A 24,921-nucleotide genomic window follows, 5' to 3' on the forward strand; every position below is an offset into this window, starting at 1 on the left:
CCTCTGAACTTGTGTTAAACATTTTTATGCATTGGTGGATTTAATTAATTCTGCCATAGGTTTGGACTAATGGAGTGCAATATGTATTTTTGAAAACCAAATCCTTGGCCTACATGTAGAGGTAGAATTAATATATTGAATGTTTTTCCTTAATAAAACCCCTAACCAACTGTATTATTGTTTTAATGGTCAGCGCCATCATCAAATAGTCTGTGTAATAATTATGTAATTTCCATTTAACAACATTGGTCCATTGATTGCTTAATCAGAGGAGTGCTGCCAAGACATGCCCAGTACTTACCATAATACTATCAAAGAGAAGCAAATTAGGAACACAATAAAAACAGCAAAATAGGCTACAACAAATACACAATTCAAAGTGAACCACACATAGGAGCATGCAGCATCGACTATTCCATTTGATCTAAATCATCTTTAGGAAGACAAATTCTATTTTAAAAATATATATATTACCATAATCAAAACTCCACTTGTCATCTGGGCTTCATATTCAAAACAAAAATGCAGATGATCCATAAAAAGGCATTGTAGTAGAATAGCATCCACAGAATCCACACGTTTCAGCATGTCTCCGTTTTGCGACTGGACTTGTGAACGTGTGAACGTGTCTTGCCACGCGGCACTCTGGTTTGGAGGATTATGTTAAAACGGCTTTCCATAGTAGACCTGCAGTAGGTAGACGGACAGTAACACACACGGTAGCCTGCCCCACTGTCGTAATTCTAGAACTGTTCCATGGAATTCCACCAGGGGTCAGTACAAGGCTACATTGCTAATTCTAGGATCCAACAAAACGGTGATAAGGCTCAGAAGCTTCAATCAAAATGTGTGGCTGACTATGCAGATGGTCATGTATATTATTGGTCAACTAATATTTATTATTGCGTAATTCTTGTGTAGCTGCAAATTTGGAGCACTAGAAATGTAAAAAATTGTGAGTTTATTTCAACCAAAACAACTATGCCTAATAGCACGTCACTTTTTATCCAAATTGCTCCTTACCATCCTGCATCTGTCCCGTAAGTCACACTCAGGGTTCGATGAGGAGGAATAGATAGCCCATCAAGTCAGTTGTGACAACTAGGGCTACAGGTAATTCCTTAATATTATGTTTCCCAAGAAAGGGGTCAACATGGGCTTTTTTGGAATGATGTGTTTGACTATATGCCTAGAATATCACATTTCAGGATTTTAAGGGAAGTTACACTTTAAGCTATTTGGGAGATTATTTTACCAACAGCCAAATATATAAAATATTACATCTGTATAATCAATCAGCCACTGTCACTGGATTGTCGGTTGCTCGTTTGATTTAGGTAGGATGTGAAATGATTGGAGGAAACCAAGGGGACATGTCAAACATTGAGTAGACAACTTCACATGCTTTATTCAGTATCCAAATAATTAAAAACATCTTGATTTATTATACATGTACAACATCAGTACAGATTCTCTTTTTTCAAAACCATGGAAGTGTGTCTGCTTCTCAGATTTTTTTAACTCTTTTCTTTTTTTAGAAACTCTATTTTTTCAACAAACAAAACACAAACGAAAGGATGGGGGGGTTGAGTGGTGCAGTGATAGGGACAATCGGAAGGGTAAGGCACACATAAAGGGTTGACACTTAAACATCAGGTGGGGGCAGGGGAAATGAAATATAACTAAAAACAAAACCACTTGCTTAAATCTGCACCAGACACCATAGCATGAATTATATCCACAGTAAATCATATTCCGGAACTGTTAATTAACCAACACTTGACAAAGAAAACAATTGAACTACATTGACAACAAGGAAGACATTGTGTTGATTTGTTAGCACCAAAGATCCGATGGTTGTTAGCTAATTATGACAGGAAAGGAATTCTCTATCAAATACCAATAACTGGACCTCATGAGTTGATATTATAGCACCTTTGACAGTTGTTTTCTTTCTAATAATACTCCTGTAGCGTAAAATCTGCCCTAGGGTTCATGAAACATTTTGGGTAACATGGACTTCTTCTCTGAGGTAGCCATTAAGGTATTTAAAGTGAAGGTGAACTTTCAGATGTTTTTTTGTCATGAATTTAGAACAAGAAGACACTCAGTTTTTAAGATGTATTTAATACCAGAAAATGGTACATAGCATTTGTTGGTTTCATTGTCCTTCCGCAGTGGTAAAAAAGTCACCTGTATCTCATTGTGTTTCTCCAGGGGAGATTTTACACTTTACAACTTAAAATAATTTTCTTGTGTCCAGTGGAAACAAAATATTATTTTTTAAGTGTCCTTGCTTGTTGTAGGTTTCGGTTGAAGTAGCAGTCCCCTCAAACAAATTATTCAGAATCAAAAACACGCAAACGACGTCTTCAGCAGAGTAGTTTCAAACTCGTGGAACTGTTTGGCAGCCAAATTAGTTTGTAGGTAATGCATAGAAAATAGAATTAGAGATGACGGCTAGGAAAAAAAAACAATTTCATGTCCACATTTCTTTTTTTTTATACGAAGCAGACGGGGCCAACTTCGACGCCAAACTCCTGATCAGGTGCACCAACGTCCATAGGAGCGATGTCAATGATGGGCAGGCGAGATGTTTTTGATGTCTTGTAGTCGATGACTGTCTTGCCCCATGTGCCAGTATGTGACTGTGGAATGGAGAGAGAGATAGAGGAGAGAGCATGGGTCAGAATCAAAAACCAGTCTTGGTAAAAGGGGTTGATAACACACTAACCTCTACATAACCTCTCTTTTATTTAGTCACTTCATCTATCTTGAGTTCCTTAATATGCATTTCACACCGTCTTATCTTAAAATGAAGCCAATGCACCACCACCTCATGTGATAGCAGATGAACAAAACAAAAAAGAGAGACGAGATATAAAGACAACAGAGTAGAAGAGAGAAGAGGAGAGTAGAAGACAGTAGAAGACAGTTAAATATGAGAGTAAAGAGAGAAGAGAATAGCAGCGAGTGGAAGAGCGCAGAAGGGAGTTGAAAGATAATAGAAGAGAGTAGAGGACAGTAAAAGTAGACAGTAGTAGTAGGCGTCTCACCGTGCAGCCGTCCTCGCTGACGCTGTATGTGAAGCGGCTGTTGCCCTCAGCTCTGATCTCGATCTCGTTGGCTCCCTGGAGCAGCAGGGCCTTCTTCAGGTTGCCTGTGGCCTCATCCATGTAGGCAATGCTGTTCTTGCAGTGGTACGTGACGTTCTGGGACGCTTCGTTGGACATCAGGCGCATGAAGGTCAGCTGGATGTTGACGTCTTCTGGGTTGGATCCCTCGCTACCATACTGGAACTGGAGAGGGAGAGAGGAGGAGGGGGTTAGTATCATGAAGGTAATGTTGTAGTGAAGGCAGGACACTAAACCTCAAGTCCAAGTCAAGTCCCATGTCCCTAGCAATCCAGGTTTGAGTGTAAGACGAGTCATTTCTACCCGAGCTCTGATTGGAGTTCTTGTCAGCTGGTTACGCTGAATGGTCCATACCTGGAAGCCATTGTCCATAGACTCTGAGAACCAGACGTGCTTCTTCTCCCTGATGTTCTTGCTGGTGTACCAGTTCTTCATGGGGACGGTATCTTGGGATGGATGGACACAGGTCTGTCCGGTTTCCATGTTGCAGTAGACCTGGACAGCATCCAGAGGAGAGCCCTGGTTGGGGTCCACCCAGTACTGGCCTGTGGGTTAAAGAAAGAACAGAAGATAAGCCATCAAGGTGCTTAAGGTGAAAATGAAGTAGACATTATTCTTTGAGTTTTTTATGTAGGCTGCTAGCTCTTTGATGTTTTTGGCTGTGTTTTGAGTATCTTATAAATTCAACCAACCAACCAACCAACCAATCTATCACTGATCACAGCATGCCTAGTCCGTGACCAGTGTCTGTCTGGAGGTGGGCTGGACTGAGCCTGGAACTTACCGCTCTTCCACTCGGGGTGGCACATCCTGATGTCACGGCACATGCGGGCGGGGTTCTTCTGGGATCCCTCGGGGCTGCGGATGTTCTCCACCTTCTGGCTGAGGCTCTTCAGGGTGGTGTCCACCTCCATGTCACGGTCGTTCATCATGTCAGGCTCGTCAGCGCGGTAGTGGTATCCTCCTCCTCCTCGCATGGGGTCAGGTCCCTTCTCCTGGTTGTAGATCGGTGCGACATGGAAGCCGCCGCCAGCAGGACCTGGAGGTCCGGGCAGACCAGGAGAACCAGGAGCACCCTGAGTAGGAAAGAAGAGGATAGAAAGGGGTCAAATCTGGCCTCAAAGGCTGTGTGCTGTGTGTGCTATGTGCTGTGTGCTGTGTGTGCTGTGTGCTGTGTGCTGTGTGTGCTATGTGCTGTGTGCTATGTGCTGTGTGCTGTGTGTGCTGGTGTGCTGTGTGCTGTGTGTGCTATGTGCTGTGTGCTGTGTGTGCTATGTGCTGTGTGCTGTGTGTGCTATGTGCTGTGTGCTATGTGCTGTGTGTGCTGTGTGTGCTGGTGTGCTGTGTGCTGTGTGCTGTGTGTGCTGTGTGCTGTGTGCTGTGTGTGCTGTGTGCTGTGTGTTGTGTGTGCTGTGCTGTGTGTGCTGTGTGCTGTGTGCTGTGTGTGCTGTGTGTTGTGTGTTGTGTGCTGTGTGTTATGTGCTGTGTGCTGTGTGCTGTGTGTTATGTGCTGTGTGTGCTGTGTGTTATGTGCTGTGTGCTGTGTGTGCTGTGTGTTATGTGCTGTGTGTGCTATGTGCTGTGTGCTGTGTGCTGTGTGTGCTGTGTGTTGTGTGTTATGTGCTGTGTGTTATGTGCTGTGTGCTGTGTGCTGTGTGTTATGTGCTGTGTGTGTTATGTGTTATGTGCTGTGTGCTGTGTGCTGTGTGTGCTGTGTGCTGTGTGTTATGTGCTGTGTGTGCTTGTGGAGGAAAGGAAGAGGTTAGTGTGAGACTTACAGCTGCTCCCATCTCTCCGTTGCGACCACGGGGTCCGGGGGGTCCGATGGGTCCAGGCAGACCGTTCATGCCATCTTTGCCGGTGGAGCCAGAAGAACCGTGGGGTCCCTGTAGGACAGAGACAAAACAACAACTCCTTTAGAAGTCATATCCCTTGAAAAGGAAAAGGCACAACACTCGCTCACCATTATTTATTTAAACAACTATTAACAACTTGACATTTCAGCCTTCATCAGAGGTCCTATTCCTTCCATTCCACCGGCAACATCACTTTAATAAAGGAATAGATAGGAAATCCCTGCGTAGTCTGATGTGTGTAATCGTGTTGTTATGGTAAAGATCACAACATGACATATGTATATTATATTATCAGCCTTGATTCATGTTCTATTGGTGGGCTAGAAGTGTGTGTCACACTCACTCGGGGTCCAGAAGGTCCGTTAAGTCCAGCAGGCCCAGACTCGCCAGAGGAACCCTAGAACCAGATACATCAATCACACATTAGATCAGCCATGGTAAAGCATAGAGAACAACAGATCTTCAACCCAGAAACAATGTGCATGCTTCCGTAATGCCTCAAATCAAATAAAAACTACCTTTAAAATGGCAGAACATAAGCATAAAGAGTAGCACCTTACTTAACATATGATGCATTAGATTAGTCAGGAGTTGTATAATATAATAAGCCTGGTATACTCACAGAGGGTCCAGGAAGACCGGGCATGCCGTTTAAACCTCTGTGTCCCTTGTGGCCTCTCTCTCCACCCTCTCCAGCCTCTCCCTTGTCTCCACGAGCACCAGCAGGTCCCTGCAGAGATAGGCCAAGGGGTCAAACAGGTATTCAACACTGCCAATAAATATGGGACAGCCTTACAATGCATTAGGTTAAGGTGTATGGATGCCAAAATGCTGACAGAAAACTTACAAGACCACCACGACCACCAGCAGGACCGTTAGGGCCAGCGGGACCAGCAGGACCCTGAGAGAGAGAGAGGGAGAGTGAGAGTGAGAGAGAGATATAAAGAGAGAGAATCAAGGATAATGATAAGTGTGTAAAGAATAACTGCATATAATAAAAATTATAAATAATACCTGAATGAACGGTGATTCACTAATCTGCTCATATACAGCACATTGATGTATCACAGGGTATGTATCCCAGGGTATGTCAGGGTAACATTGCGAGACAATTTTTTTTTCCTAAGGCCTGAAAGTTACTATAGTCAACCCCTAAATTGACGAGAAGAGGTACTTACAGACTCTCCGCGGCTACCGGACTTGCCAGAAGCACCAGAGGGACCGGGGGCACCGGGAGGTCCGGGAGCACCAGGGGAACCAGCATTACCATTCTCACCACGGTCACCCTGCAATGAACACACACACACACAGACAAAGAGCCATCAGGGTAATGTCACCAGTGATGGGGACAAGTGTTGGTGGATGAGGTGAGTTTCCTGTTGGTGGATGAGGTGAGTTTCCTCCCTTACATTGTAAAGCTCTTTGAGCGTCTTGAAAAGCTCATGCAGTAAGTGTATACATTATAAGACAAGTAGTCTGTTTATATGTATTATCCAGCAGAAATGTTGTTTATAACAGAAGTTCCGTGTAGCAGGTAGTTTGATAGTGGAAGCTTACCTTGGAGCCGGGGGGTCCATCGCGGCCGGAAACACCATCGTGACCAGTGGAACCCTCACGACCAGCTTCACCGGGCGCACCAGACAGGCCAGGGGGTCCCATGGGGCCAGGGGAGCCACGCTCACCGACTGGGCCGCCAGGTCCCTGCTTACCGGGCTCTCCCTGAGAGAGGACAAGGGACAAGTCAAGGGTTAAGTGTCAAGTGTGAAGGCTTTAGGAGTAGAGACAAAGTGAGTGTGAGTTAATACTTTTGATAGAGGTTAAGAGTAATATGGTCAGTGTTTTGGGGGGGTTGTTGTTGATGGGAACACTCACAGCTGTTCCTGGTGTTCCTGCAGTACCGCTGGGTCCCCTTCCTCCAGGGCCCCCCACAATACCACGCTGTCCAGCAATACCTCCGGGTCCAGGGGTTCCTGGGGCTCCCTGGAGAAAAAGATGACAGATTATTCACTGCAGCAGGGAGAACCAGAACAAGTCTTTATAAACCATCAACATGGTTTAAACTTGACTACATACATATGTTACAAATAAAGTAGCATTACAGATTTTGATTTATATTTTTTTCTGTTTTATAGTTGTTGTTTTTTAAACATTCCATCTGGTACATTACATCGTTTTAATTTTGTTTTGTAATGCTTGAAAATAGCTGGGAAATAAAAATATATAATAATTGTTGTTTCTGCCCAATCTCCCTTCATCCCTTTAGTATTTGATGTGTTGTTCTGTTTACTACTTTGTTTATTGCTGCTGTTGTTGTTTATATATGTTTACTTTACTTTACTTACCATTGTACCATCGTTACCCTTAGCTCCAGAGGGTCCTGAGGGACCTGGGGGTCCGGCGGCTCCAGCCTCACCGGGGCGACCAGCATTACCAGTTTCACCACGTCCACCCCTCTGTCCCTCTTTACCGGCGGGGCCGGGGGGGCCTGCGGATCCGGGGGCTCCCTGAAAACATTTAGGAGATGAGGCGAGTTTGTTCAGAGCAACATTTTTTTAAATATAAAAGTATGTGAGTTAAAGATGTTTAACTCAAAAAGCCAAACTTGATATGTTTCAGTGTGCATGAATGGGACTGTTTGATAGGTTGTTGAGAAGATGGAGGACCTTGGTTAGGTGAACTTACACTTCCACCAGGAGGACCAACTCTTCCACCAGGACCAGGCATACCGGAAGCACCCTACGGACACGCACAAACACACACACACGCACGCACGCACGCACGCACGCACGCACGCACGCACGCACACACACACACACACACACACACACACACACACACACACACACACACACACACACACACACACACACACACACACACACACACACACACACACACACACACACACACACACACACACACACACACACGAGATAACAGATTAGCTTTCACAAAAAAAAAAACATACTTTACAACTCTTTGTTTTGTATACATTTTTGTTCAGTTTAAAGCAATTAAAAGTGTTGCTATGAATGATTTGAGGAGAAGTTTGAGGTTCTTACAGGGGGTCCAGGTGCACCACGAGTTCCTTTAGTACCAGAATTACCAGAGGGCCCCTGAGGACACAAACAGCAGGGAATTAGGCCATAAGAACAATTAATAGGACATAGTATAATAAATATATGCACTGAACATTACTATATTATTTAGGACAGTGTTGTTGTATGTGTCGAACTGCTTTGCTTTATCTTGGCCAGGTCGCAGTTGTAAATGAGAACTTGTTCTCAACTAGCTCACCTGGTTAAATAAAGGTGAAATGAAATAAAATAAAAAGAAACACAGGACAAACTAACAGTCACATCACCTATTCAGTCCTCAGCACCTTCTCCTAATGGTGAGAAACTATTTCAATCGGTCACTGTATTACAGTACGTTTCAGGATATATATGTTGTACACGGGTGCCCTGTTAGCTAAAAGTAACTTGTCCTGTATATTTGCAAACTGTTCCTGAATTGGTTGATTCAGGAACAAACAGCAACATGAAAAATGTATTTTTCTATCTATCTTGGACATTTGAATGTATACAAATGATAAGTATGCATCAGTTGGACACATTATAAAATGTTCTAGTTGAGGGGGAGGGTCTGGGGGGTCAGGAGTTAAAGCTGATTGGACAGCCTCAGACAGCCATACCTGAGGTCCGGGACCACCAACAGGTCCACCGGGCCCGGGAGCACCAGCCTCACCCTTGGGGCCGTTGTTACCGGTCTCTCCCTTGTTGCCAGGCTGACCATCAGCACCCTGAAGTGGGAAGAGAGAAGTGGAAAGGACTGGTCAGGACTGGTCATTACTGGGTTATGGGATTCCACTGGAAACAGAACTGTGACCAGCTTCAGAGTGTTCTGGACTGGACCAGATAGGGTGATGATGCTACTCACAGGGGGTCCAGCGAATCCAGCAGGTCCAGGGGCACCATGCTCACCACGCTCACCCTAGAGGATTATGGGTAGAAAACACACAGGGTCAGAGGTTGGGAATGAAAAGCGTATACAGTGTGATAAAGAGAAATGGCGGGCCATCATTCGGCGTACTACACCACCGTCATAAGCAGGTGAAGATGTAGTATGTCATTGGAAGATACTCACAGGGGAACCGCGACCTCCAGTGGGGCCAGGGGGGCCACCGAGACCACCCTCACCCTAAACACAGAGACAGAAAGAGAGGGAGAGTGGCGATCAGATGAGAATAAAACTATCTCATATTTGTCTCAATTGAATACTTAATACTTTAAAAAGTAATGTTATACATGAAGGCTGTAGCTACACAATAGTTTTTCAACAAATGATATTGCACTGTTTACTGAGTAATCAAACCGTTTCATCCAAACAGCATTTTGCTCTTACCTTCTCTCCATGAGCACCAGTGGGTCCAGGGGGTCCGATGGGTCCAGTCATACCACGCATGCCGTCTTTTCCAGGGCCACCGTCGGCTCCCTTGGGGCCACCATCACCCCGTTCTCCCTTGGCACCGGAGTTGCCACCTGAGCCGCGCTCTCCGGGCATTCCCTGCAGACCTGGAGCTCCCATACCGCCAGGGGTACCAGCAGCACCACTCTCACCCTGAACAAATATGGTAGACAGAGACATATACATTAAAACTCCTTTCACATTATGGCCAAATAATATATCAACAAAAATGTTACATCCAGAAAAAGATTTGTTGCGGTGCAAAAATAAATAAGAAAACGACTAATGATATGGTTGTATGGGGCCTAATGTAATTCTCAGTCCTTGGATCAACATAAGGGCCGAGTTATTTATTTAATCAATGACGTCATCTGTATATGTGCTCTCCAGTGTTCTCTTACCCTAGCACCATCGTTACCAGGAGAACCATTGGCTCCACGGGGTCCAGCGGGGCCAGCAGATCCGATGCCACCACGCTCGCCTGGGAAACCTCTGTCACCCTGAGGATGTGGAGGAGAGGGGAGGAGAAGACGGGGGAGAAGAGGTGGAAAAGAGGGGAGGAGAGGAGAAGACGGGGGGAGAAGAGGAGGAGAAGATGGGAGGAGAGGAGAAGACGGGGGGAGAAGATGGGAGGAGAAGATGGGAGGAGAGGAGAAGACGGGGGGAGAAGAGGAGGAAAAGATGGGAGGAGAGGAGAAGACGGGGGGAGAAGAGGAGGAGTAGATGGGAGGAGAGGAGAAGACGGGGGGAGAAGAGGAGGAGTAGAGGGGAGCATCATGTTTAGTAATGGAACAGCTACTGAAGAAGGCAGCTTAGACAGATGGCAGCTTCTGGGGGTCCAGATCCTATCCAGAGCTGCAGTAAGGTACTGTACTTACTCTGGATCCACTGGGGCCGGGACCTCCAACCTCACCGGGCCCACCCTGTGGAGCGACAGAGGAGAGGGCATCAGTCAATCAACCAATCAATCAATCAATCAATCAAATGTATTTATAGCCCTTTTTCTAGCAACATTTGGCACATAATGACATTTATTGCTAGATAGCGGCTGATTAGACCTCAACAACTGTATTTGGGTAAAAAACTTGCTTTGCAGCAGTATATAAGGTATACTTTTTCCATCAATTCAATGTCATGGAATTACATCAAGAACCTATAGGATCTCTGTGATGGAGGGTATTACTTACCTGCTCACCAGCCTTGCCAGGCTCACCAGTAGCTCCCTGAGTTCCAGGCAGACCCTATAAGGAAGATATGAGAGGTGTGGTTGAGATTTCAGGTCCACATGTAACATTATTGGTTGAAAATGTGAATATGGATACAAGTAATGATTGTGGAGGTTAGGTTTGTGATTGGTAACCTACTTGGAATCCATTAGGCCCGGCGGGGCCGCCCTCTCCTTTCTCTCCTTGAGAACCCTGGAACACAAGGGGGGAACTATATCAGCGCGCAGTTTAAGTATGGTGTCTGGGTGGCTCATGAATGAATTCATACAAAGGTGTCTCAATGTGTTAAGAGACAATCCAATATTGAAGGAGACAATGTACTGGAGATGTGTGTGGCTAAATGTACCATTAATTCTAAGAAAGATATTTGTGAATACTTACAGCAGGCCCTTGGGGTCCAGGAGCACCAGAGTCACCATCTTTACCAGGAGCACCCTACACAGAAACAAGATGGCGTCTATTACAAACCCAAGAAAACACGCAAATGCCCTATAGACAAAGGGCCCTATTCTGACTTGATATAAGTTGACTTAACATGGACTTCAGTCCAAAATTGGGCCCATATCGCATAAAGGATACAGTATGAATGATTGATCCTATCTGTTTCAGGTATAAGTATAGCTTTACTTACAAGACCACCAACAGCTCCAGCTTCACCTCTCTCACCGGGCTTGCCATTGTCACCCTATACGGAAGAGACAGACAACATGTACTATACATTTATATTTTATACAGTGTGTCAGAAAACACACTGAACACACAACTCCTAACATTCATTTAGATTTGTTCAGTATATGAAATAGTATGGTGAAAATAATTAGTTATTAACAACTATTTAGGAGGGAAATTAATGTTAATTTGTTTGTATGTTTGTTGGCTTGTTTGTTTACTCACAGCAGGTCCTTTGGGTCCGGGGAATCCCATGACTCCAGGTTGACCTCTGGCTCCTGAGGAGCCTGGGGGTCCGGAGCGACCGTCGTTTCCAGTGATACCCTACAGTACATCAGGAGAAGAGAAGGATCACACAGGTTATGAAAGGGTTTGGTGCCTTCCAGATTGAACAAATGAAATGACTACCACATGATCTACTATCGTTGCATCATGACTAAGGGGCGTGGAGGATAAAGCGTGTTAAATCCTCTCGATAATGTCCTCTTGCCAATATAGTATATTATATATCATAGTAATAATAGTAATTACTATAATAATAGTAATTAAGTATGCATTGAGTTTGCAGTGAATAGGTCAGTAGTACTTACAGCAGGGCCAACTTTCCCATCGGGTCCGGGGCTGCCAGGGCTACCAGTCATACCCTACAGCAGGCAGGGAGAGAAGAAAACACATTAGATGACATTCCACCTGAGAATACAGGTTACAATACTCAAAGACTACAAGTGTGCACAACATCTATGTGAATGATATATCATGTACTAAACTGTGCATGCTCTTACAGTAAAGTTGAAGGTCACATGGTGAATTGATTGTCGTTTTTAAAAATTTAAATGAGAAATAGAGAGAGATGTGGACAGGTACCACTCACCTTGGATCCGGGCATGCCAGGCTCGCCAGGACGTCCAGCCTCACCAGAGGCACCTTGGGCTCCCATTGGTCCATTGGCTCCACGCTCACCAGGGCCACCCTATCACATAGGAAGGTCAATTGGTGATGTCTGCGCCAAGTTTTGATAGGTAAGCATTAGAGTAAGCTCCAGGGCTCAGAGATGAAATAGTGCTATATGAGGGTAACCATAAGGACACATACAGACAGCATATTTAAGGATCATGTGCTGAATAAAATGTGTTTCTAGGTTCAATACAATGTTCTGCTACGATGCTTACAGTGCTCCTTCATTTCATGTATGACCAAACATGGCGCTTCACTCTACACACCAGGTGTCATGTTCTTAGACTATGGCTTTATAGTTGACAGTTTATTAACTATTAAAATCAAATCAAAGTCAATTGGTCGTATACACACTGTACACATATTATTATAGGATTATATCATTATTATTATTATATCTGACTATTGACTCACCTTGCCACCGGCAGCTCCATCAGAGCCGGGGAAACCACGCATACCAGCCATACCCTGTTGGAAGAAACAGGAGCAACATTACATATGGGACCACAGCACACCATGTCACAAAGCCAGGGCTTGACTGACAAACAGTGACCCCTGGGAATTCAACGTATTCTACAGTATGCAGATGGTTGTGCCCCTAAGTAGTATAGACTGGTGGCTGAGGCTCTAAGTGGTATAGACTGGTGGCTGAGGCTCTAAGTGGTATAGACTGGTGGCTGAGGCTCTAAGTAGTATAGACTGGTGGCTGAGGCTCTAAGTAGTATAGACTGGTGGCTGAGGCTCTAAGTGGTATAGACTGGTGTCTGAGGCTCTAAGTGGTATAGACTGGTGGCTGAGGCTCTAAGTAGTATAGACTGGTGGCTGAGGCTCTAAGTGGTATAGACTGGTGGCTGAGGCTCTAAGTAGTATAGACTGGTGGCTGAGGCTCTAAGTGGTATAGACTGGTGGCTGAGGCTCTAAGTAGTATAGACTGGTGGCTGAGGCTCTGATGGTTGGTTGATGTTTTTTCATATTCTAAAATAAATAAACATATTTACTGTAATCATATGGAGAAAACAAAACACAAACACTTTAAAATGAATCTGTCTGTGTAGAGACACATTTGTTATGAGTAGAGGCACTTCAGGGAAGGGTTATCTGACATGGGAGAAGGGGGCTGAGGAGTCAGAGGTGGGGAACGTACACGCTCTCCAGGGGGTCCAACACCACCAGCTCCACCGGGCTCACCACGGGCACCTCTCTTTCCCTCCTCACCAGAGGGTCCAGGGGGTCCGCCGGGACCAGCGGAACCCTGGTTGGAGAAAGAGGTAGAAAGGACAGAGGGGTCAGACATGAGACCAGACCCACAGTACAGTAAACTCACCAGTCTAACAACACCTTCAGAAGAAACAGGTTATACACCTGGGTTAGACACCTATGGCCCAGACACAGATTGTGTCCCGGATACAGACTCTAAATGTTTTGAGACATGGTAAGCTGCTTGCAGTGTGAAAGATTGTGTTTCCATAGGTGATATATCATAGAGTTCATTGAAAACTTACAGGCTCTCCCTTTACACCGGGCTCTCCCTTGGTGCCTTGGGCTCCGTGCTCACCCTGTAAGGGAAAACAAACAATCAAATCACATCAGGTAACACACCACTACTTCCTGGTCAATATTACACATCACAAAATGGAGTGAAGTGCTACAAAAGTTTAATTGCTTTTTACCCCATAGAGATGCATTAAATTACTGTGTTCTATTGAATTTTGTGTTGTACCAATTTACAAAACAATACTCGCCATGACTGCTTGTTCAAAATAGCAGAAAAGCACATCACAAAATAATGCAGTACAGCGAGCATATACATTAAATGCTATTTGACCAATTTACAAAATAGTGATCGTAACAGTGGTACTCACATGGTTACCCTTGGGGCCGGGTCCACCACCAGATCCAGGGGGTCCAGCGGGGCCACGAGTTCCTGGGAAACCAGGAGCACCAGAGATACCAGCAGCACCCTTTGGGACAGACAAGAGGAGACAAACGTTAGTGTGCCAGTACCAGTATGGACATAATATACTGTTAGTCGTTTTGCATAAAAGCGTCTGCTAAATGGCATATATTATCATTTCTATATGAAGTATTACCAGTATTAATTTGAACATAATCTATCATAGATCATCTGAACAATCAGTTTGATGTATCCACATGGCTCATACTTACAGTGGAACCCTTGCCTCCTGCTTGGCCATCACCTCCAGGGGCACCCTGTTTGGTTAGAGGAGAAGAGAGGAAAAGAAAGGAAGAGAGAGGGGAAGAGGGGGGGGGGGAATTATATTACAGTAAACTTCAGGGGTCAGAGGTTAGACACTATGAGGGCAACCATAAGAATATACACACATACATACATATATATATATAAGGATAAGGATATACAGTATGTAAGATAAGGACATATAAGCATTAGCAACCAGGACAAATAATCATATAAGCATATCAGGGCAAGCATATGCATGCACAACAGTACTCACAGAGGGTCCAGCAGCACCAGCGGGTCCGGGGTTACCGGGCTCTCCACGAGATCCTTGGGGTCCGTCTGAGCCACGTCCTCCTTGAGGACCAGTCTCTCCCTAAGGGGGGCAGCAGAGAGGGAATTAGGAGGGCGTATGGATACTGGATATTTAGTCTTTGTGACTGACGTTACCGTTGTGTGTGTGTAGGGGGACGGAGACGGCGATGACGGGGGGGGGGGGGGGGGGGGGTTGTGTGTGTGTGTGTATGTGTGGGTGTGTGCATAGAAATGTAGGAAGATCATTAATCATTTGTTGTTTTTATGTCATTCATAATCTGTACGACTTCATCTTCTCACTCCTCTCATTGTTTCCTCTCTAATAGAGCTCTGTACTGTAGTCTACAGTAAGGGGACAGGAGGGAGGTGTACCACGAGGTGTACATATGCCATCTGGTGGCCACTGCCTATATCAGATCAGGTTCTCAATCTGGGTTCCAATTCTCTACCCTTCTGCCCTAAGAGTGTACTTGTTCACTTTAAATCATGGATTTGAGAGGAAAAGGCTGGTGTAAGAAATATGGGTGAAACTGCCTCTATCCAGTGCTTTCAAAATGCATGGTGAGGATTGTACAAGGGCACACTTTGGGAGATTTGGGACGCAACAAGAGGATTAGGGTTAGCGGGTTGGGGTGGGGGGTATGACATACTTTAGCTCCAGCACCTCCGGGGAATCCAGGGGCACCAGATGGGCCAGTGGGTCCCTGGAAAGATCAAATAAACACTTGTTAAATTCACATAGTCAGGACCAACACATGACACTGAATGGTGTACTCTGAATTGCTTTGACAGGTTGACAGGTTAGTCACCAGTAATACAGATACTTACATTGGATCCAGCAGGACCAGAGTTACCATCGTTACCACGAGCACCCTAGAGGAAGAAGTGGGGGAAATTATTATCAATTCTATTTCTTTCTGGTTCTGAGAAGAACAATTTATGAAAGCATATTGGCCAGGTGAACAAGTGTAAGCATACTGCACATTAAAGACAGGAGTTGATATTTAGGGCTATTGCAGCAATACATCAACATGACATCAAGTCTCAGACTTTTCTGTGTCATTGGAGATAGTGTCTAAGGTTTTTCTGCGATTCATGTTGTGATCAATCAATCTATCAATCAAATGAAGTGAAGGCAATGCAGTGTGGTACTTACAGAAGAGCCAGCAGGTCCAGGGCGGCCTCTCTCACCAGGAAGACCACGTGCACCCTGGGGAGACGGGAGGGGTGAAGCAGAGGGAGTTCAGTAACGCTAGATAGTACAGTAATGACTAAACAATGTCAGCGGCTGGCTACTTTCACTGGGCCATAATGTTTTGTTTAAAAAAACGGACATTATTTAGTCTTTGCTACTCCTGGAAAGCAGGTTGATATCTTTAAGTTCCTGAGAGATAATGGGCTCTGATGTGTTTATTGAGACGAGAGCTTTACTTCAATTAAATCAAAGTGTATTTGTCATATGAACGGGATACTCACCATAGCACCGGAGTTGCCACTGGATCCAGGGGAACCACCCTCTCCCTGTGGTCAGAGGGATAGAGAGAAAAATAGGAAGAAAACAACGGGGAACAGATGAGTTCTCCACAACAGGTAATGATAGACTCACATGGTGATAGATATCATTAGATAGACTTCTAACCTTAGGGCCAGCTGGGCCACCGTCTCCCTTGGCACCATCCATACCGTTGAATCCCTGAGGAGGAAATCAAAGAGCATTTGTTAGGTCAGGTGTTATTCTGTATGATTAGGAGTGTAATGTAGGAAAGTTGTAGTGTCATGGCCATCATATCATCATGAGTGAAGTTGCCCCTAGTAGCTGTTCTTGGGTCAGTTATTAATTTCCCCTACTAATGGTTAGGGAAAGGATTTGGGGAGGGAAAGCTGATCCTAGATCTGTACCTAGGGTAAACTTCACCCTGGAGAATCCTCATGTCCCTCCTCCTCCTTATATTACTCACTCTGTGTCCCTTGATGCCGGGGAGGCCAGGAGTTCCGGGGGTTCCACGACCACCCTGTAGGATAGGAGAAGAAGAAATGTTGTGGACTTGTCTTCATAAGAGACATAAAGAAAATAGTGTTGCCTTTTCAGTGTTGAAACGGAAATGTCTTAGTATTAGTGGTTATTTACTTTTACGGTAGTCTATTAGAATGGTTCTCATCAAACACACATTGGTCAAAGGAAAGCTGCCCTGTAGGTCCTTTACTGATATGAACCAAGTCTGTTTTGACAGGAGCATCTGACCCTTGACCTATTGGGTTAGAGGGCTGCTCACCTGAGGGCCAGCGGAGCCACGCTCACCGGGGCGACCAGACCTGCCAGGCTCACCCTGTAGAGTAGAGAGGAGGGATGGAGACAGAGGTTAATGGAGAGACACAGAGACAAAGAGGTCCTCTCACTGGGCATAATTCTGCCGCTAATACAAACAGTGATAATAATGTGGCATAAAAAACTGTATAAAAAATGGATGATACAATTACTATGATTATATTATATATATTATTAAAATGTTTGTAATGATAACATGTCAATACAATATACATTGGGGGAAAATATTGTGGTGTAAGTTGCAAAGGGGGAAAACTAGACAAGTCTATGTTGAGTTCTGTGTTGACTGTGTTTACAAATGAACATGGTTTTCGAGCTACAGATCTGACAAATGGAATGAAATAGAATGAAAATTGAGATCATGCAAAAAATATAACGTACATTATCTCCGTTCTTGCCATGGGGGCCCATTGCACCACGTTCACCCATGGGACCCTACAAGGAACAAACAAAGATTAGTGGATGTGTGTGTGTGTCCTTTCAAAATGAATGATTTTGTGTGTCGATGTTGGTTCGCAAAGGTTGCTAGTGCATGAGTATAGTTACTATGACTGCTGTACATCAGAAATGTCATGGCTCAGTGAAATATAAAGTAAACACAATTGGATGAACTGTGTGTGTGTGTGTTTGTGGGGGGGGGGGGCTTTTTGGGGGGTATGGGGGGGTTGCTACTACAACTGTTGGTCATGGTCAGGAAGTGGTGCTTTCAGAATGTGTGTCAGATGATTTTTAAATCAACAGGAAGTTCTCATTTTTGTATACTCACAGAACCACCAGGCTCACCGGGCTCGCCAGGGGGACCATGGTGACCGGGGGGACCCTGGTGGAGGACAGGAACACAGATCCGACCATGTGACACGGGTTATATACACTATTGTTATAAGAAATACGGCCCGGTTTTCCTGGCCTAAAAAACATGCTCAATGAAGAATCTCCATTGAAATATATTTTTAGTTCAGGATCAAGGTTAATCTGTCTGGGAAACCGGCCCTATAATAAGTATTGCTATAAGATATATATTACTTAAGACAAATATAAATATACTACACTGTAAACTGTATAAATGTATGTACAACAAATGTTAGAACTGGAATGATTTTCACACCTATATATCACACCTGGTATAATAAAAAGAGATTCAAATAAATGTTTCATTATGTGTCTTATAAAACATGAGATGAGTGAGGTTGTTGTTGTTGAAAATGAAAATGAAAAGAAATAATGAAAGGATACTTACAGTGTTGCCTGGTGGGCCAGCGAGACCACGAGGCCCCATAGGGCCCTGATGGAAAACACAACAACCAATTAGTCAATTAATAAATGACACCATTGGTAGCAGTACTTTACCTCTCTTGATTGAGATAAAGTGAATATGTGAGGTATTGTAATCTAAAGCATGAAATACATAGCTGATCATTGTGAGCAATCACTACCAGAGGTCTACTGCAAACCTGAAAGCGTTGTACTGTACTGTACAGCTTAGTGTAAACTACACTGCATAGGCAAATCATCACCTAACCATGACAGGATCCATGATCTTCAAAACAGCAATACCATGCAGCTAGAGTTGATGTGTGCGCCCCCGCGGAAATCTATTCTGTATAATAAAGAAATCGAAAGGTGAGACTCTCACGAAAACGTACATGTTGGTTGTTTAGCTCCACAACACCCACAAGCTTCACGGCACTTCGGTACAGCTGATGTGTCAACTTCTGTCTGTAGCATCCCAACGGTTTTGCATATAGTTCAACTAGTAATTAAACTACATTTGTAGTAGCTTGGTGGTTGTTGAATTCAACTCAAATCTTGGTAGTGTTCAGACCTGCCTAATTCTCACTTGAAACAACCTTTTTTGTGTCTACTAGGCTAAATTACACATTCTATTAACATCTGACTCCAGAGTGATCTGTTCTTGCAATTTGTAGTCTATGACATTTCAGATTTAGATATTATATTTTTTCACAAAGTAGTTTGGATGTAGTGAACTACTTTTTCAAAGTAACTACAGAACTAAATCTTTTATAAGGGTATCTATAGTGTAGCGTAACTTCTTCCATTGTGAAGTAATTGGTAGCTTAAACTATATAGCTTAAACACTGCTCTGAAGACTGCTTTTGTAGAGGCTTGGTATAGACCACATACATAATGGTTGTGCATTTCTGAATCCAGGCAACAGAAATGTTGTCATCTAGTATGCGTTGCATACAGTTCACAATGGTGCTTGATACTGCCTGAGACCAGACCTCTTAGCTCAATTTAGCCTGGAAATGTGGCTCCACTTTGATCACTAAAACGGCACAGAGGAAGACAAGATGAGGACATTCATACCATTGGTCCCATTTGGGCCTGGCCACCGCCGGATTTCTGGTCATAACCATGGTGCATCTGAGGAGAGAAGCTCTGTGGGAAAGGAAATAAATAATCAATTGTTTTCCTTTTTTTCCCCCGTTTTGGATGTTTCTTAAGCATACAGCATAGAGGTGACAAAACGGCTGGTTACAACTGTTCATAACTGGTTACAACTGTTTATAAAATTGTCTGTAACTCAGTCATAGGTTGAGTCCCAGATGGCACACTATTCCCTATATTGTGCACTACTTTTGACCAGCGCCCTATTGACCCTGGTCAAATGTAGTGCATTATATAGGGAATAGGGTTCCATTTGGGATGCAACCTTAGTCAGAGGGGGAAATAACAGCTTGATACATCATACAATGTGGCTAGTCACTACTATCATCACCATCAAGAAGGAGGAATAGTCTCCCTCTACTACCAACTGTCTCAACAATCATAACAGTTTATTGTGTGCCTCTGTATTCTGTCTCTAGTCTAACTCCTCTCCTCCACAAACCAGATTTAGAGACTAGGGAGCTGTCCACACACCGCTGGTGCTGAAAGGAGCAGGGAGATACACTCACTACTCTCTAACTTAGATATCTATTAATATAATATATATATAATAACTCTGGTACTAGACTGGTAGTGACTGGTAAATATCCACAGGAAATAGCGTTTGGATATTATTTTGTCATGGCGGTAACTTACTCCGCCGCCAAGGCCAGGAGGTCCAGGGGGGCCTGGGGGGCCGGGCAGGCCAGGCTGGCCATCCACGCCATCGTTACCTGGAACTCCCTCAGGACCCTGGAGAGATGGACAGACAGAGAGATACACATGTTCTTAGTAACAAAGACAGAGAGATGGATAAGCATGCCATGAATAGCAGTTCTGGCTCTGCTGTTTTCCCCACAAAAAAAACCTCAAATTATTGAATCTGGAGCTCCATGTGCTAGAAAGCTACATATGGATTTTACCACCCACAGGAGCACTTGACCTGTGATGCAAAGGTCAAAGTTCCACCAAAGGTTGATAGGTCAATAGGTCAAATCTTTGAAAAATACATACCAGTCTCTAGAAACTAATGTCAATCATTACTTTGAAAGATTGGTTTAAGTTAAGTAGTTAAAATGACATAGTATTAACTATACTGCAAAATAGCTTTTCTGTGCTGAGGTACTAAAATCTGTACTGAACAGAAACAGCAGATAAGTCAAAGCCTTTGCCTAAACCCCAGCTCCTCCCCTTCCGAAATACCCACCTTTGTTTACAATCTTTTACAATTCAAATCTCAACCTCAACCTTAAGCACCACTTCCACAAAGCCATGCTTCGTCAAAAGAATCAGTGACACTAATGCACCGGGATTTTTCCCCCTATGTCTTTCATGGAAAAACTGTACTGAAAATAAACAGTTTAAAACTTACATCATCACCCTTGGGGCCATCACCTCCCTGTGGTCCCTGTGGATGTACAACAAGAGGAAGAGAATCAGGTGTGCTGCAGTGCTTGTTTCACTGCACTGCACTTCAATGAGAGTGGTGTAGGCCTACTGAGCTATGAACTACTAGAGTCATTACACATGTAGAGTAGGCCTAGCATAAAATAAGGCATTGAACCTTTGGTGGAGGGTTAAATGGTAGGCCTACAGCACAGTTGAAAGGTATCACAGTTTGAACAAATATGAACCATAATGAACATATGGGCTTATTTATGATTAACATTATTCAATAATGTTAATACATTGATCATATAATTTTTCACTGACATAATAACACAATAATACATGTGTTATAACACATATAAAACATGACATAATAACATAATTAACACAATCAATACTAGTTGTAAATGGTGCATAAATACCTCTGGCTCAGGCACTGCTGGTACCTGGGGATCTATGAAATCAATTAAGAGGAAGAGATCATATTATTATTAACCCTTTTAAACTCATATCACACATGAACTTGGTAGTAAAAACCGTATCCTGTAAAACAATGATTCTCAATGTACAATAATACTGTGTTGACAATTAATATATGGCTGGATCCCATATAGCAGGGTGTGAAGGCATTACAGGCCTAATGCTGATTAGGCCTATATACCTGCCTTGAGGCGGCAGGTAGCCTAGTGGTAAGAGCGTTGGGCCAGTAACTGAAAGGTTGCTGGATCGAATCCTGGAGCAAAATCTGTCGTTCTGCCCCTGAACAAGGCAGTTAACCCACTGTTACCCGGTAGGCTGTCAATGTAAATAAGAATTTGTTCTTAACTGACTTGCCTAGTGAAGATGTGAGTGTAAAATGAATATGCACATGTCCAGCATTGAACAGGGTTAATCCATTCATAAAGAAGGTGTGGAGGAAAGAAAAGCAATAGTAATATCCAATGTGATTTTTTTGCTGCTTATCCTCAATGAGGATACAGTCCATTCTAAGTAATGGCCAGCATGTAAGGCTGTGTAAGGCCCGCCCGGTTCCCTTTGTCCCCCTCTGTCTATAACTGGAAACGTTGCAGCCTACTGATGCCACTGGGGGCGCCAGAACGCTACCAAAAGGCACAGGTGTAAGTGGTCATCAAAGGTAGGCTACCCTCGCTCTCGGAGTCATCGGGGCAGATAGGACAGCATTCGCCGTCGGGGATGATAGGGTCGGCGCAGTCGGTTGTGTCCTCGCAAATCACTTCGTCGCACATAACGGTTCCGCTGTCGCAGACGCAGATCTGGCAGGGTTCTGGTTTCCATACATCCTTATCGTTGTACTGTTGGCCGTCCAACGAGCAGCTGCCGAATCCACCTGCGAAGATGGAGAGTTTTGGGAACGTAAGGTAAGTCACATGACAATTGAATAGACCTATCAGAAGTGAGCATTTCAAAAGCAAACTATTGCTGCAATTATACTGTCTTATGTCATACTGTTATATTATACTGCACGAAAAATTCGAAAATAGCAAACCAGTCATGGCTGTGAAACTCGAGTCCTGCCACAGGTAGTCATAATGTAGGATCCTAGGAGACCACTCTCAATGAATGACATTGGCATAAGATTAGCCAGGCCTATACCTACCAACATCCCAGGCTCATGGCCCGACTAGAGAATATTTAAGATATTTCATAGATTTAGAGAATTCTTAAGAGAAAGTAGCCTACAGAGACAGGGTTCTCTCTTCATTGTTTTCCAAACTATAGACATCAATTATCTGAATGTCCTATTGTGTTGCACTGGTCGTTGCCTTTGCAGCAGACCAGCATTGGCCAAAGGCCATGGGGATGTCTAATGGGAGTTGTAACTTGGTAGGTGAAAATGCAAAACATAAAAAAGTTTCCAAATGACATGAACATCTTCGTGGCATGCATAATGTGTAATGACATTTACCCAGGCCTATGTTTGAACTTTGAACTACAAGCAAAATAATATGAAGTAGGCCTAGGCCTATAGCCAATGTCAGACAGGCTTGTATATCCTACATGTAGCCAAGCAAGGCACACTGGCATGGGTTCGTGTGGTGATTTGGGCAGTCGGCCCAGGCTTGTGTTGTCATTCTGGTGATGAGGCCAACATTTCCAATATCTGCCACAGAGCTGCGCTCCAAGCCTGTACAATGACATTATAATCCACCGAGCCACACCCCCCTAGCTATACCCACCCAATCTGATAAATTGATGTCTAGACAATTCCTGAAGACGTCATAGTACAACTATTTTCACTTAATTAGCCTCCCTGGTTTAAAGTTATTATAAATCAAGCAATGGAAGTTCTTATTGCAGATGCCATGAAGTGTATTAAATAGGCTACACATTTCCATGTATACTAGTAGGCTAATGGGGAATAGGGCTTTCCTATCGCCTAATCTTTCATGGGCTTGTTCCAGTCCAGGCACAATTCGTTGTTGCCATTGTACATACTATAATTCCTAGATTTGGGTGATAGGCGTCAATGCCAATAATATTTTATTCTGAGCTTTTTTTCTGAAAAACATTTCCCTATTTCTTATTTGTATTTAACATAAGTAATATAATTGTTTCAAGTGGTTTATGGATTTGTATTTTATTCCAATTCCATTTTAACATAATCTCATCATTGCGCATCCAAGCTTTTGCAACAGCTAGAATTTCCCTTGCCGGAGGACATGAAATAGCGCGTGAAAAGCGAGCGCAGGGGCTCACTGAACATGCTCACTGAACATGTGTCTGCACGCCAGAGAACCAGCAGCCATGGAAGCAAAAAAATATACAATCCTTGTTCAATGCATCGAGCTTTGGAGCTCCAAAAGCAATGATATAACCCCTTTGATGATGTTTGCTGACAATTTAACGTCAGGTGTCCCACAGGGTAGGTAAGCGTCATTTACATCATCCCAAACATAATAGAAAGGTCCCTTTACGCGCTATCCATTGTTCTTGCGAGAGTCCCTGTGTCCCATAATCTCATATAAAGTGATACTTACTATCGTCCTCTCCTTGACCTCTTGCCAATAGCACTGCTGCGCTTAGCAACAGCGCTAACCGAATATCCACAAAGCTGAACATGTCTAAATATTAGACATGTAGACTCTTTGAGGCAAGGGGAATCCTGTTTTAACTCCTCAGACTCCAACCATAAAAAGTAGGGTCCGGCACTTTGTTACTCCAATCCAGACCCTGACAGAACCTCCCTACTGCCTAAACAAATGAGTGAACTGGGTTTTTATATGCCAAACTTTTGGGGAGGTCCTGGGCGCAGAAGATAACTTGTACAAGTGAAAGGAGTCCCTCCTTCACAAGGGGGGAGGAGGGTGTCAAACAAGTTCACATTTTGGTTAAAACGTGGACATTCAAACACCGGTGGGCTTTTTTTCCTTTTTAATCTTCAAACGGTTACCCGACCCGTGGATGTTCTTTGCATGAACCACTTTTGTTCAACTTGAGGCAAGGTGTGGAGAACACTCCATCTTTTTGATCAACACTTTGATATATGTTTTCTCTTAGCCTAAACAGAAGGCTATATTCCCTGCTGTATATCTGCAGTGTTGCGGAAGTTACTCTGCAAATACACTTTACCAAGCTAACAATTACTTCACACTGGAAGATGTTCAACTAACCTAAAGCTAACCTTAATTAATAAAATATAGTTTACTTAACTAAAGTTAGTTTGGAAAAGTAGTTCACTACATCTAAACTACTTTGTGATATATCTATATCTGAAATGTCATAGACTACCAAATTGCAAGAACATATCACTCTGGAGTCAGATGTTAACAGGATGTGTCATTTAGCCTAGTAGACACAAAAACTATGTTTCAAGTGAGAATTAGGCAGGTCTGATGTTGAAAATGAAATGACATTATTGTCTTATTCACCCATATTTTATTTTGCAAAAAAAAGTAGTGTGTAGTTCCAGTTGTTAGCTACACTGCTACATATATAAAAAATTAACTAACTACTGAAAACATTACCTAGATTTGAATTG

The 24,921-nt window shown here is 43.6% G+C and overlaps 1 protein-coding gene across 1 annotated transcript; it reads right to left on the reverse strand.

The window, feature by feature from the left end:
- Positions 1-1,371: 1,371 nt before the first annotated feature.
- Positions 1,372-24,002, reverse strand: col1a1b (collagen, type I, alpha 1b). Its single transcript, XM_038975291.1, has 49 exons — positions 23,921-24,002; positions 22,066-22,269; positions 21,344-21,375; positions 20,905-20,940; positions 20,190-20,285; positions 19,473-19,544; positions 18,382-18,426; positions 17,911-17,964; positions 17,526-17,579; positions 17,092-17,145; positions 16,777-16,830; positions 16,458-16,511; positions 16,295-16,339; positions 15,975-16,028; positions 15,647-15,691; positions 15,469-15,522; positions 14,781-14,879; positions 14,473-14,517; positions 14,169-14,267; positions 13,809-13,862; positions 13,451-13,558; positions 12,721-12,774; positions 12,224-12,322; positions 11,943-11,996; positions 11,578-11,676; positions 11,315-11,368; positions 11,065-11,118; positions 10,822-10,875; positions 10,645-10,698; positions 10,336-10,380; positions 9,859-9,957; positions 9,395-9,610; positions 9,137-9,190; positions 8,930-8,983; positions 8,685-8,792; positions 8,053-8,106; positions 7,673-7,726; positions 7,333-7,494; positions 6,863-6,970; positions 6,548-6,709; positions 6,169-6,276; positions 5,838-5,891; positions 5,613-5,720; positions 5,334-5,387; positions 4,913-5,020; positions 3,919-4,210; positions 3,489-3,679; positions 3,057-3,299; positions 1,372-2,648 (listed from the first exon to the last, which is right to left on the reverse strand). The coding sequence occupies exons 1-49, from the start codon at positions 24,000-24,002 to the stop codon at positions 2,502-2,504; spliced, it is 4,383 nt and encodes a 1,460-aa protein (XP_038831219.1). The 3' UTR covers positions 1,372-2,501.
- Positions 24,003-24,921: the final 919 nt, after the last annotated feature.

This window comes from Salvelinus namaycush, chromosome 35 (assembly GCF_016432855.1).
Source record: "Salvelinus namaycush isolate Seneca chromosome 35, SaNama_1.0, whole genome shotgun sequence".
In the NCBI taxonomy this organism is placed as follows: domain Eukaryota; kingdom Metazoa; phylum Chordata; class Actinopteri; order Salmoniformes; family Salmonidae; genus Salvelinus; species Salvelinus namaycush.

Coding starts and splice junctions, on each gene's coding strand:
- col1a1b (XM_038975291.1), bottom strand. CDS start 24,002: ATGTTCAGCTTTGTGGATATTCGGTTAGCGCTGTTGCTAAGCGCAGCA. Junction 19,545..20,189: donor CTCCTGGCCTTGGCGGCGGA/GTAAGTTACCGC, acceptor CCTTTCCCACAG/AGCTTCTCTCCTCAGATGCA. Junction 9,191..9,394: donor CTGGTGCTCATGGAGAGAAG/GTAAGAGCAAAA, acceptor CTCTGTGTTTAG/GGTGAGGGTGGTCTCGGTGG.